The sequence below is a fragment of the Muntiacus reevesi genome, chromosome 8, assembly GCF_963930625.1.
Source record: "Muntiacus reevesi chromosome 8, mMunRee1.1, whole genome shotgun sequence".
In the NCBI taxonomy this organism is placed as follows: Eukaryota; Metazoa; Chordata; class Mammalia; order Artiodactyla; family Cervidae; genus Muntiacus; species Muntiacus reevesi.
Window position 1 is genome coordinate 10,924,719 of NC_089256.1, and position 13,672 is coordinate 10,938,390.

At 51.7% G+C, this 13,672-nt stretch overlaps 1 protein-coding gene across 6 annotated transcripts in view; it reads right to left on the reverse strand.

Moving 5' to 3' along the window:
• The window catches only part of MRAS (muscle RAS oncogene homolog), a 69,444-nt gene that overhangs the window by 40,065 nt on the left and 15,707 nt on the right, over positions 1–13,672 (reverse strand). For 5 of the 6 annotated variants that reach the window (XM_065942871.1, XM_065942868.1, XM_065942869.1 and 2 more), the window contains one exon: positions 617–827. The exons of the other annotated variant lie outside the window; for it this stretch is intronic. In XM_065942871.1, the coding sequence (XP_065798943.1) occupies positions 617–809 (193 nt within the window). In that variant the 5' untranslated portion in view covers positions 810–827. The remainder of the gene's footprint in view (positions 1–616; positions 828–13,672) is intronic. 6 annotated transcript variants of the gene reach the window in all.

Sequence of the window (13,672 nt, forward strand, 5' to 3'; positions counted from 1 at the left end):
TAGACTAAACTAGAAACACAATGTCAAATGCAAGATTTCCAGCCGGTCCTACGGGCTATTACCAAATAAACCATGTTTATTAAGAAAAAAGTTGATTTCCTACTTTTTAATTAGTTAGTGCTCAGTTGTGTCCAACTCTTTGCAGCCCCATGTACTGTAGCCTTCCAGGTTCCTCTGCCCATGGGATTTTCCAGGCAAGAATACCAGAGTGGGTTGCCATTTCCTACTTCAGGGGACCTTCCTGACCCAGGGATCGAACCCGGGTCTCTTGCATCTCCTGCATTGGCAGATGGATTCTTTACCACTAGCGCCACCTGGAAACTTCTTAATCAGCTAGAGATATCTATAAATGTTAATCAGAGCTTCTGATCAGAGAGAAATAACAACCATGACATCACTGAGTTGGCATGATTCTAAGCCTTGCCTCTTTGTTGAATACACATTTTGGTTTCTACAAAGCTGTTCAGAATTCACCCTGGAAAACACGCACAGCCTTACACCAACCATCCCATAATGGCAACATGGAAGAAACCAGAACACCCAGAGGAAGACTGTCAACTTTCCCTAAACCTGTATTAATGCCCCACCCCCATGCAGGGCTGTCATCAAGTCTCACCGTCCAAGATGGCCCATTGATTGTCAATCTCTGTATGTTTCAGGTAGGAGTCTTCAATGGTGGGGTCATAGTCAGGCACAAAGATCTTCTGGAAAAACTGGATGGTGAGGGCGCTCTTGCCCACACCCCCATCTCCCACCACCACCAGCTTGTACGTCGGGAGGTTGTCGCTGGGGACTGCACTCGTTGCCATGTTGCTGGTTGGTCAGACCTGGGGAGGCAAGACATGTGGAATGAGGCAGGGGGCTTCTTCCTCTTTGACTTAGGGGAAAATATTCACAGGGTTTCCTTTTTTCTTCTTTTGAAAATGAAGACCTGCAAAAGAAAAGTACCAACCCTGATCCCTCACCCAGAGACTGTAACTGTTAAAATGACTTATTCAATCATTTACTGGAAACCAACTATGTGCCAGGCCTGGCCTTGGGGACATAATACTAGTAGATGCCATGGAGTCTTTAACCAGCCAAAGGCCATGTCAAACAAGCTATACCACCACTGAATTCTGCACTATATTCCTGTACAGCTAAACACATGGGCATTGGTCTGGGCAGGGAGGGCATAGAGGTTCACCTTTCACATCAAGTCTGGTCATTGGATTGAAGTGCTGAGAAGGATTGGAGGTTTTCTGAGCTCAGTGGAAAGAGGAGCACAAGAACTTAGCACACCTGAGCTCAGAGTTCTGAGTCCCTTCTGACTCTCAGAATTTGGTGATCCTGGTTCCAGTCTCTGGCCAACTTGCCTTTGATCATGTAGAAAGTCATGCAAGAATGTCATGACATCTGGTCAACCCATCTTTCAGTTGGGGAGGAAGAGGAGGAGGATCAGAGACAAGTTTTATGTTGATGGTGTTGAGTCCAGAGAAGGCAGTGGTTGTCAACCAGAGGCAAAATGCAATGCCTGGAGATGGATTTAGATGCCAAAACCAAGTGAGTGCTACCAGCGTCTCATCAGCAGAGGTCAGGGATGCTGCTAAACATTCTATAATGCCCAGCAAATTCCCCCTTCCAGCACACAATTATCCATCCTAAAATGTCCAGAGTGTCAAGGTGACTAGGCAGGGGCTGGAAACATGGGACCAAGATTCCAAAAGACAATTGAGCCTGAATAGCTCAGGACTGGCTGTGCAGAGGAGACGGCAGAGACATGAAGAGTGGTCTTTGGAAACTATCACAAAGTGACAAGGAGGAGAGTATGGAGCATGGAAGGAGCACTCAGAAAAACGGAGGGAAGCTAGGACCTGTCACAGCAAAGGGAGCCCAGAGTTTCCAGAAGGGGGAGGGTGACCGCACCAAGGCTAAACACTGGTGGGGGAAACAGGAGGAGAGTCACCTAAGGAAGAAGTTGAGCGTGTTGCCAGAGACCTAAGCTGCTCACTGCAGACGCTGCTGGAGGGAAGCACAAACTACCTGGGGTGAGCCATTCCTGGGTAGCTTCAGGGCTGGCAGAAGGGTGGGGGGTGGCATGCCAGGAGACAATGAACTGCTGTCCTGTTTGCATCTCTGCTGCTTGGGAATGCCACCAATTGAGCCACAGTTTCCTTATCTAATAGAGTAAAGGGCTGAGTTTTCACAGTTGTTCTTAGCTCCAAGAGTCCTCCATTCTAGATTTCAACAGAAAGGGTGTTAGACACAAATGTGGATTATGAGGCCACCCTGATTTGCATGGGGCTATAGGCGATTGTGCAGTTACTGAAGCTTGATGTTGACATTTAGGATTTCCCTGCAGTGGCGGGGAAGTAGGCATTTTTATACATTGCGGATGAGAGTATAAGTCTGTCCAAACTGGGCTGAGAGTACACTTGCATAGATATGTCAAAATTTAAAATGGACATATCCTCTTTTAAAGCTATACCACATGTGAGAATGTAGTCCAAGGAGGTAATCAGACAAGTGTACAAAGATGTTAAGAACAGGGGTAAAAATGGAAATAACTTAAATACTGGGTAGATGGGGGAAGAGTTAAAGAAAAGTTTATCCATACAATGAAATACTAGATAGTCATTAAAAAAGAATGCTATTGACTAGCCTAGAGAAGGTTTACAATATATATTTTAAAAAACAAGGGGCAAAACAGCAAGTACGTATGACTACATTTCCACGAAGTTACCTACCTGTGAATCTACATGTCTAGTGTGCTTCCAGGCACAGAGAGGATTGGCACGTAGCTGTCTCTAAAGCAGATTTGGGGGCACTTTTTCAATTTCCTACAATAAGCATGTATTCTATTTGTGTATTAGAAAAGCCGGACAATATTATGAATGTTCAGGCCACCTGGTAATGTGCAGTTCCCTCTCCTTTTGAGTGGGAATTTAAGCTCCCCTGGTGCAGGATAAAAGGACCAGGTGCCAGCTAAGCCCCAGCATCTGGCTCCCTCATCCCCACAACAGGTAAGGATAATGGTGGGGATAAGCTGTGGCTTCAACACACTGAGCTCTCCCACATGACAAAGCTGGTGGTCCCGCAGGGCCAGAGGGGTGTTGAGGGGGACAGAAATGGGGCGGGCGGGGGGGTATGGGCCACTCTCTATCTTCTCTGCCTCTCCTTAACTGCTGACCTAGCCTGAGGAGGGAGGTGACACTTGGGCCAGAGTAAATGTGTCTGTCTGTGAGAGGCTGTTTTTAAAGCTCCCTTCCGAAGAGATATAAACTACTCTGCATAAAATAAATACGCTCCCAGGATATAATGTATAGCATAGGGAATACAGTCAATATTTCACAATAACTTTAAATGGAATATAATTGATAAAAATTTTGAATTACTATGTTGTACACTTACAACTAATATAATATGATAAATCAACTATACCTCAATTAAAAAAATAAAATAGATAAAAATGAAAGCTATCTTCCCTTTTCGCTGGCAGCAACATGAATAAAAAATACTACGCAGGTGGAAAGGTATCAAGAAGGAAAATAGTTTCTCTTGATTTGCTTCTCAAAAAACAAGAAATACATCATAGATATGATAGAGGACATGAGGCGCTCCAACCTTTGAGGAGGCGCTCAAACCACCCACAACAGAATCACCTGGGGACCTGACAAAATTGCCCTCTGCCTGCAAGCGAGGTAGCTGGCAGAAAACAGATGAGGGCCGATTTCCTTTCACAGTGCCCCACACTCAAGGGTTGAGCCCAAGAAATCACAGGGTGGGGGTCAACTCAGAGTTCCCTCCAAACTCAGACTCAATGGAACAGGGTTAGAAAGCATGGTTAACACAAACACTGGACTGGTCCCTCATAGAGGAAAACCCTTCAGTGCTTCCCATAGTGGATGGGGATTCACTGGACATTCATGGCTGACCTCTCACACTGCTCTCTCCCAAGCAACTGTGTTTTCCAGTGTACCCTGAGGTCATGTGGGGTCCTTTGCCCACCCCACCCCCACTGCGGCCCTGGGGAAAGAGCTCAGGCCCATGGGAAGAGCTCACCTCCCATGGGCGGTGCCCCCTCCGACCCATGCCCCACAACTCCTGGTGCAGAGGCCCCCACTACTTGCAGAGGACTTGAAGTCCTCTACACTAACTGCACGTAACAGGGGAGGACTGCATCTCATCCCTCCATCACCTGGCCTGGCACAGCATCAGCAAGGACAGATGTTAGCTAGAGGTACCAGAGCCCATCAGTGGCTTTTTTCTAATTTATTTATTTGGCTGCACCAGGTTTTAGTTGTAGCATGTGGGATCTTAGTGCCCTGACCAGGGATCGAACCCAGGTCCCCTGAATTGGGAGCAAGGAGTCTTAGCCACTGGACCACCAGGGAAGTCTGAACAACCATTAGACGACCCACCACACAGCACCAGCCTCTCCACACAGGGCTCAGAGACAGCTCACTCAGCCACAGTTTGGGACTGTCTCCCTCCCCTCCCAAGCATGACTGGTCACACAGATAAGACCCTCCTGGAACCAAGTGTGAGACTAGGAGAAAAAGAAGGTTTGCAAGGGTGGGACTGGAGTCCAGAAAACTCCCCAGTCCGTAAGGGCTCTTGGGCAGAACCTTCCCTGAAATAATCCCTGACTCAAAGGATGTCTTTGTAAACAGGGAAGGCAGTCAAAATGCCAAGGGGCGTGCACCACCCTCCTACAAAGTCGGCTGATCTCACGTGGTGTGGAGAAAGATTTTTGAAAGTCACCACAGGGTAAAAGGTTGGTTGGTGGTTAAGTAGCAAACTGTTCCCATTTACATCTGTCTCCTCTCTGGCCTGTTCAACTAGATAGCATCTTGGACATCATTCTAGAACACTGGCTTTTCACCATTTGGGGGTCATAGACGGCCCCTCGGAGGTGGGAGGGTGAAATAAGGTGGGTCTGGGGCTCCCTTTAAAGTCTCCCCACCGATTTTCCATGTCTGATACTCTCCCAATGCACCAGCTGAGTGACCTTGGGCGAGTTAACCTTTTGCAGCCTCAGTTTTTATTAACACTTTTAAGAGGCGGTTGACTAGAGAACCATCTTTTGCAGGATCGCTCTAGGCATGAAATTAAAATGTTTGAGAGGAGCCCGGCTTAGAGAAGGTGCTCAAATGCCTGTTCTCTTGCCTTGCTGACTTTCTTCCCAGAAGAGAGACCCACATCTCCCTCCCTCCACTCTAGGGGCTCGGCAATTCCCAGCCTCCTCCCCAGCCCCCATCAGAAGCCCCACTGCCACCTCAGCTCCCTTGCAGTCGGATTAAATAGGCTTGTGTGGCGACGTCACCCATCATTTAGAACATTGTTTCCATGGGAAAGGGCTCTGAGGTTCCAGGCAGCCCGCTCCACTCAGAAACCAACTTCGGGAACGGCAGCCACCGGGCAGAGGCGGCGGCTGAACGCGGGTTGCCATGGCAACCACCGCTCGCAGAACCCCTCCCAGTGCACAGGCAACCCAAATTCTACCTCATCTTGGAAACTTCTTCCTAACAGGCAGTATCACTGCCTGGACGATTTTACTGACGTGTATGTGAAAACTTTAGGCATCTTTCAGCTGAGAAATAAGCTTTTCTGGTGGCTGTCTTTTGCGCCTTTTCTCTCCCCAGAATTAGCACCATCCTGCATTGGTTGGTTATTTCCTGAATGGCAAATTCACCTCCCCAGCAACTGGGGAGCTCCACGCGGACGACAGCCACGTCTCCTCAATCCTTTGCTACTCATGCAGCCAGGCAGGGCCCAACCATGGATGCCCCCTAGAGTGTATTTGACTACTCAGTACTGCCCAGGGCAGCCTTCCACCCAGCCCGCCCTCCCTTGGATCAAGACGCAGGGCAAGACACCCGCCCGTCTGATAGGGGCAGCCTCGTGGCCCTAGAAGGTGTATGTGGGGGGTGGGGTGGCTTAGGTGGACACAGGACCCCAGAACAACCTTTTCACCCAGCAATTTTCAAAGTGTGCTTGGAAGTGGGGGGGTGGTTCCTGAGACCTCCTGGGAAGTCTTGGGCAAAGACTCTGTTCTCGGGGGGAGGGGGAGTTGGACGGGGGTGTCAGTCATAGCCTTGGACTCCAGTCACTCAGTGTCTCTGACATGGACTGCCTATGTGACTGGGAGCAAGTTTCTTAATTTCCGGGAGCCTCAGTTTCCCCATCTATAAAATAGAACAGAACCCTCGAGAATGCGTAATTACAGTCCCAGTGGGAAAAAACTGGGGGTGGGGGTCCCCGAGTAAGGGCATATTTGCACTGATGTGCCAAGCAGCTGGGCCCCTGGGCTTCCTCCCAGGGTGGTAGGCCCCAGTGATCTGGACCTTGCCCACCCCGTCCTTAAGGCGCCCTTACCGCAGAGGGCTGCTGGAGGACCCAACACAGTAATGAATGCCTAGGAGTCCCTCAAAACAGCAGTGCCCAGTGGTTATTATCCCTCACCAAATCTGCCCCCTTCTCCCCAAGTTCCTAGTTTCTAGGGCTTCTACAGAGCTTATTTCCCAAAAGAATAGTCCAGAACACTGCCCATTTTTCCAAGTGGACACATGGTAAAAGAAGACTTTGGCTGCAGACACTGTCAAGGGGCTCACTGGGCTTCCGAGCCTCTCCATGCACCCCACCCCGCCAGCACCACTTCCAAAGCAGTGTCACATAGTCCTGGCCAGAAGAAGAGGTGCCCAGGAGAAGCTACACAGCAGCAATAACCCCCACCATTTAGAGGGCATTGTCTGTGTATGGATCAGACACCAAAGGCGCCATCATGCCACACCGCCTAGAATTCTTCTGGTTATTTTTGCAGCATCACAGGACATTTCTTGGACTGTCTTTGTGATTCAGAACCCAAAGGGCATTCTTCATCCTCCCTGACCACAGGAACCGTGGCAGTGGTCATCCCAGAGCCTCCCCCAAAGATGCTACCAACTTAATTGAAGGTTTAGTTTCCACTGCTTTTTGCTTCTCTGTTTCTAGACTAATCATTTTAAAGACTTCTTTCTAACCCGATCAGTTGAACTACAAGTTGTCTGGTAAATAAACCTGAAAGAGGGGGACACATTCATTATTAATGCAGCTCTTGGGAGAGTGAATGGACTTTCATTCACATTGAGTGGAATCAGCCTGGGGAAGTTAATCTCATCTCTGTGATGTCTGGGTGTGCCTGGTGCAGGGGGATGAGGACACACTGCGGGGGAGGACCCAACCCATGTGGAGGAAATGGCTCTGCATTCCAGGAGCTGCCCTTCCCTTCTGCACAATTCCCAGAAATGGGCAGCTTCCCCGGGGGCTGCTGATTTGCAGGCGGTGCATAAATGATGTGCAGACCCGCCAGGGGTCTAGGCCACTTGGCATCCCTAAGGCTCCACTCTCACCTCGAGGAGACTGTGCTCCACCCTTTGTCTCCCACCTTGGCTATTCCCAGGCCGGCACTGTTACTGCGTCACTCAGGCCATCCAGGAAGCTACTGGTGCATTCAGCTCACTTAATTATTAAGACTTAACCACCTGTGGCTGATTTATGTTGATATATGGCAGAAACCAACACAATATTGTAAAGAAATTATCCTCTAATTAAAAATAAACAAGTTAAAAAAAAAAAAGATGACCACCAACCCAACCGTGTGTGTCATTTTATGCTGGACAGGACCTTAAATATCATCAGGTCTAGATGGTGAGTATATGGCATGGGTGCCCCTCCTTCCCAGAGCCAAGGCAGATATCGAAGTCCATTGTGCTCCTCTTTCCTGCTCAGTCTTACAACCCTTTTCAATGCAGCACCCTTGGCAGACAGAACCAGACGATTGGTCCAGAGATGGAACTTGCTTGCCATCCCAGATGGAACCCAGTCGTGTTCGACTCTTTGCGACCCCATGGACTGTAGCCTGCCAGGCTCCTCTGTCCATGGAATTCTCCAGGCCAGAATACTGGAGAGGGTAGCTGTTTCCTTCTTCAGGGGATCTTCCCAACCCAGGGATTGAACCCAGCTTCCCACATTGCAGGCAGATTCTTTACTGTCTGAGCCGCCAGGGAAGCCCCACTACTCTTTAGGTTCCTTCCAAAACATCCCACCTACTGGCCATCCTGTTACATGGAGGGGCTCAGGACCTTTAGGGGGAGCCTGCCTGGCTATCTCTGGAGAACTCTGCTAATGGATCAGCCCTTGCTTTTCTACCCCATCAAACCCAAGTTCCTCTGCCAGGATCACACCTGGACTGCTGCAGCAGAGCAGAAATACCAGATGGAAGTCCAGAGATCCAGGCAAAGGCCAATTCTTGAAGTAATTCAGGTGAGGAAAACAATGCCCTTGACCTCCCTCATGAATCCCAAGTACCATGTGCTTCCTTATATCACAGCGTTAACACTTGGGTCTTACTTGCTAGTCTTGGGTGCCTCCTGACAGAGCCTGGGAGCTTAGCCATTTCCAACCCAGCACTATGAGTCAGAGTAGGTGTGCAGAAATGACCTGTTGTAATAATTATATCAGTGGCCCTGTTAAAAATAATAGGAACACTTAAATAATATAAGTGATGTGTCTGACACTATTGGAAGATTTTACTAAATTAACTTATTTAATTCTCATAACAACCCTATGAGGTATAACTTAATTGTCCCCGTTTTATAGTTGAATAAACTAAGACACAAGAAGTAAAATAACATTTCTCTCTCTCTCTTTTTCTGCCATGCCCCGTGGCTTGTGGGATCTTAGTTCCCTAAGTGGGGACTGAACCCGGGGCCCTCAGCAGTGAGAATGCAGAGTCCTAATCACTGGACTGTCAGTTTCCCAAACTTCTTTTAGGTCATCAGCTAGAAAGCAACAGTGACAGGATTTGAAACCACGTATTATGGCTCCAGAGCCTGTGGCCAGCCCATCAGGCTAGGCATCCTCTCGTGATAGGCAGGACGTTGTGGGGGCAGAGTCAGGCCAGGCCAGAGAGAGAAGATCCAGAAGCACTGGGAAGAGGTCAGCAGTGAGCCGGGGAGGTGGTATTAGAGTCAGGGCGACCTCCATGACCAGACGGCTGCCCCCAGAGGAGCAGCTGAGCAGGTCAGCACTCAAGAATCATCAGGACAAATGCTAGTCTCTGGGAACAGACACGCCATCCCCCCCATCCCCTATCCTGACTGTGACCAAGCAGGACACAGGGCTGGTACTGCCAGGTACTCCTGTTTTGAGGACCAGGGAGGAAGCTGAGGGATCAGGTGGCTGCTCAGCAACATGGGAGCACCAGGGCTCTGAGACCTCATTTTCTGGCACCCTGGTTGGGACCCTCTCCACTGTGCTTGTCCCTGCCTCAGTCCATATCCTTGTGGTCTTACACACCGGTTGCTCCTTGACCAGCTTGGGGCTGCGCCTCACTTAAAAACCCCTCACCAAGGAACCTGAGCTAGGAATCACACATTTGCAAACTCTGACAAGTTACATTCTGTACCTCGGTTTTCTCTTCCATAAAAGTGGAGACAGCAGTATTTGACTTGTGGGGGTCTGGCTCACAGACAGTGTTCAATAAACATCAGGTAGTTACCATCATTTCTCTACCAGAATGCCAAAGAATTGATGCCTTCGAACTGTGGTGCTAGAGGAGACTCCTGAAAGTCCCTTGGACAGCAAAGAGATCAAACCAATCAATCTTAAGGGAGATCAACCCTGAATATTCACTGGAAGGACTGCATCTGCAGCTCTAGCATTCTGGTCATCTGATAAGAACAGACTCATTGGAAAAGTCCCTGATGCTGGGGAGGATTAAGGGCACAAGAAGGGGGCCTCAGAGGATGAGATGGCTGGATGATGCAATGAACGTGAACTTGGGCAAACTCCAGGAGACAGTGAGGGAGAGGGAGGCCTGGCATGCTATAGTCCATGGGGTTGCAATGAGTCACACATGACTGGGCTATTGAACAACAACAACAAAGTTACCATCATTAGCATCCTTCAAAGTTCATCCCAAGTCCCTCCTCCTGCAGGAAGCCCTCCTGCCTCCCCAGAGTCCTTCCTGTCCTTCCTGAGCTCATGCCCTGCCAACCAGCTGGTTTAACAGATGACGACTCGTCAGAACTCAGCCCCTCGTCAGTTCCTCCTTGGGGCACTCTCACACCCATCTGCCAGCTGGTCTCAACACCCCATTGTCTTTGAGGGGGGGCAGTCTCCTATAGCGATGCTGTAAGACATCAAGCCCCCACATGCTGCTGATCCAACATTGGGGGAGATTTAAGCTTCTCAAAGACATGTCCCCAAATATTCAGGAGATGCTTGTTCACTGAAGAGACCACAGCAAATATCAAATTACTGGGAACTCAGCATGAGACACAGTTTCTCCCTCTTTAAATCCAGAGGTGCTCTCCATCATAAAACCCAGCCCTGCTCTGGGTTACTACTAGCTTGGCGGATTTATCCTTGGAAAGAAAAACCTGTTAGGAACACACGACATGAGAAAGGGCCCAGAGGAGAATAAGCCAGGAGGAGTAAAGTGGACAGACCACCAGTGCACACAGAGGCTCAGGTCCGGGAGACATGCATGTCCAGTCAGTGCTCCCAGAGCACCACCAGTGTGCCTGGTCCTGGGAACTGGGAAGCCTGAGATGAATGAGCCCCCACCCCTGGCCTCAGGGTTCAAGGGGTGTGTGGGGGGAGGGGCAGACAGAGGGTTACAATACAAGAGGCTAATAAGTAGGCACACAGGGAGAGCAGGAGGGTATCATGCCCAGCCTGTGGGCATTGAAGAAGGCTTCCTGGTAGAAGCAAGGCCAAAATGGGGTCTTGCAGGCCAAGTAGGTATCAGCTAAGGTGAGTGATGGAGACAAGCGTATCCTAGGTGAGGACCAGAAGGTGCAAAGGAGTAAAGCACAGAGGTGTGAAAAACCAAGCAGGTGCCAAGTTCTGCAGACAACACGCTGTGACCGGATTGCAGCACGTGTGCCGTGTGCTGTGTGCCAGGGCGGGAGGGCGGGAGGGTGGGGGTGGGGTGGGAAAGGGGCGGTGAGGAGCGCCTGCTGCTCCCTGACAACCAGGGATGTTGGTCTTTGCATCCTGAGCACTAAGCACAGAATCTGGCAGGTGGTGGCTGCCCAGCAGCACTGAATGATGAACACGTGCAGGGGCTGTGGGGTGAGGTGGGGGGAGCACAGGGGGCCCGGGGGCTCTGGGACCGTCCCCTCCCCGACAGGGCGCCACGCAGGCTCTCTGGAAGGCTGCCCAGTCTGGTGGGCCCACAGCCCTTTCTGATGACCACAGCGATGTTCACCCAGCAGAAAAGCCCAGTGGAGACTGGATAAGTTGGGTGAGAACTAAGGGCTCCAGAGGCTCCGAGGAGAGGGGAAGCAGATGGAAGGGGCTGCAGGGTCAGGTGGGAGCAGGAAGGTCGCATAGGTACAGCTGGCGTGGCCACAAAGGTCCCAAGGCAGAGCTGCAAGAGGTGGCATTTGGTCTCCCCAGTTAGCAGCCGGGAGCAGCGTCAGGGACACCAAGGCATGTGCCCTTGGGCACAGCTGGAGGAGGGCCAAACTGGGATTTGGCACCGAGACTGACAACAAAACACTAAAATTCTGCCCCACTCCCCACCCAGCTACTCCAGGGGTGGGTGGTCAGAGAGGCTCTCAGGACCGAGGGATTAACGAGGGCTTCAGGGTCTCAGGTCCACACTGCCCTTCAGAACCACATGCTCTGTTAGCATCCCTGGGTCACGGGGTGCTGCCACCAGCCGCTTGGCCCTCACAGACCCACGTCCTCATGGGTTGGGGTCCCACCAACCCCCTGCCCCTTCTGTCCCCACATCCCACCACCACAGGGAGGGTGGGTCTGAACTCAGTCCAGAGGTGAGGGCCAAGGCTGCCGCCCTCCCGCAAGAGGCAGAGAATTTAAATTCTTATTCTCAGGGACTTCCCTGGAGGCCCAGTTGTTAAGAATCCAACTTGCAATGCAGGGGACGTGGGCTCGATCCTTGGTTGGGTAACTGAGATCCCACAAGCCATGGAGCAGCTAAGCCCACAAACTACAACTAGCGAGTCTGTGTTCTGCAATGAAAGATCCTGCATGCTAGAACTGAGACCGACGCAGCCAAAGAAAGAAAGAAAGACTTTTTGTTGTTCTTATTCTCAGTGCTGGGGGCCTCTCCCTGTTTCCCTAGTGCAGGGCAGTTCCACCGACAGCTGGAGGAGGGCTTCTCTACCTTAGAGAGGCATCTGTGTGCACACTGGGAAAGTCCTGCTGGCTGTCACCCCGCTGCAGAGGGCTGACTTCTGGGCTCCCAAAGCGAGGCCCTCGGACTCCCCAAAGCCTGGCAGGTTGCTCCCCATTCTGATTGAGCTGCCCTCTCAGGCCACGCCTGGAGCAGGGGCTCCTGTGAGCCCCCCGCCTCTTCACATCTCCTCCGGGGCTGCTCCGGCTCCAGCCCCGCAGGCCCCTTCTCCCGCCCCCTGCCCTGGCCCTCTGCCCTCTGCCTTGCCTCTGTCTTTACCTTGCTTGAGTCCCAGGCCAAGGCCTGGTGGCACGTCCCCCTCCGTGGCTGGGCTCTGCCTTGTCACCTGGGACCCCTCCACCAGTGCTGGCCTCCCCAATTCCAACGGTGTCATCCCTCACCCAATCCCCAGCACTGCTCCTGGAAAACCCACCATGGGAGCTGGAAGCTCTTCCCACACGCCCACCCGAACTGCCCCAGCATCTGCGTCCTTAGGGACAGAGGCGGTGCCAGCCTGTCAGGGAGTCTGCAAATGAATGCTATCTGCCTGCACTGCCTTTTTACCTTCCCTGCCTGTGAAAACATTCTCTCTGAGGAACACCCACCCTGTCCCCCAGCCTCCCAGAGCCACACCTTCCTCCCTGGCCTCTCTCACTCCCCAAGTCACCTTCCACTGAACCACCTTGCCTGTGACGGCCTGGAGCGCTGGCCAGGTGGCAGCCAGAGGGCTTTGCAGCCACTGTTCCATGTGACTCATCATGGCCACCTCGCTGACAGGGCTCTATTTAGCCCCTGAGGTCCCCGAGGTTCTCCAGGCCACGCATCTCCATCTGTAAGTGACCATGAGCTCCCTTCTTAGCTGCACGGCCACACTGTCTTCTCCCTTCAAATCAACGAGCCAGGAGTTGTTTTATTATCACATTTCCCCCGCTAGAGTGGGGCTGGGGAGCTATAGGCTGGACCTCATTTTCCTTATCTCAAGGTCACCCTAAGGCCCTGGCAGAGAGACTCCCAGTGTCTGCTGTCTGCATTCCAGAAATGCAGGGGCGACACTGGGAGCTGGCCGGGGTTCTGCTTGGGTGGAGGGTAAGGTGAGGTGGTGTGGGTACTGTGACTGTGGACCACACAGGGAAGTGGGGCCGTGGTCCTCACAGGGAAGATACCATGTGAGGCGTCCCAATGGGCACACGTGGCCACAAGTCCAGCAGGAGGAGTGGGTGACTGTAAGGGGGTCCTTCCCTGCCACCCACTCTCCCAAGGCCCAGCTCCCAGACCATCCCTGCCTTCAGGATGTGGGTACCATACCCCACCCCCGAACCCTCTGATAGCAGCAAGGCAAATGTTCTCATACTATCTTTCTCTTGGGTGGGGTGTGCGCTAACCGGGGCACAACTTCACAGGCTGTCCCTCAGGGATGACCCAGCCTAGAGCTGCTGCCTCACAGAACCCAGGGCCTCCCACCAGCCCAGGAGGCAGGTGGCCCAGGAGAAGGGCAGGCATGGT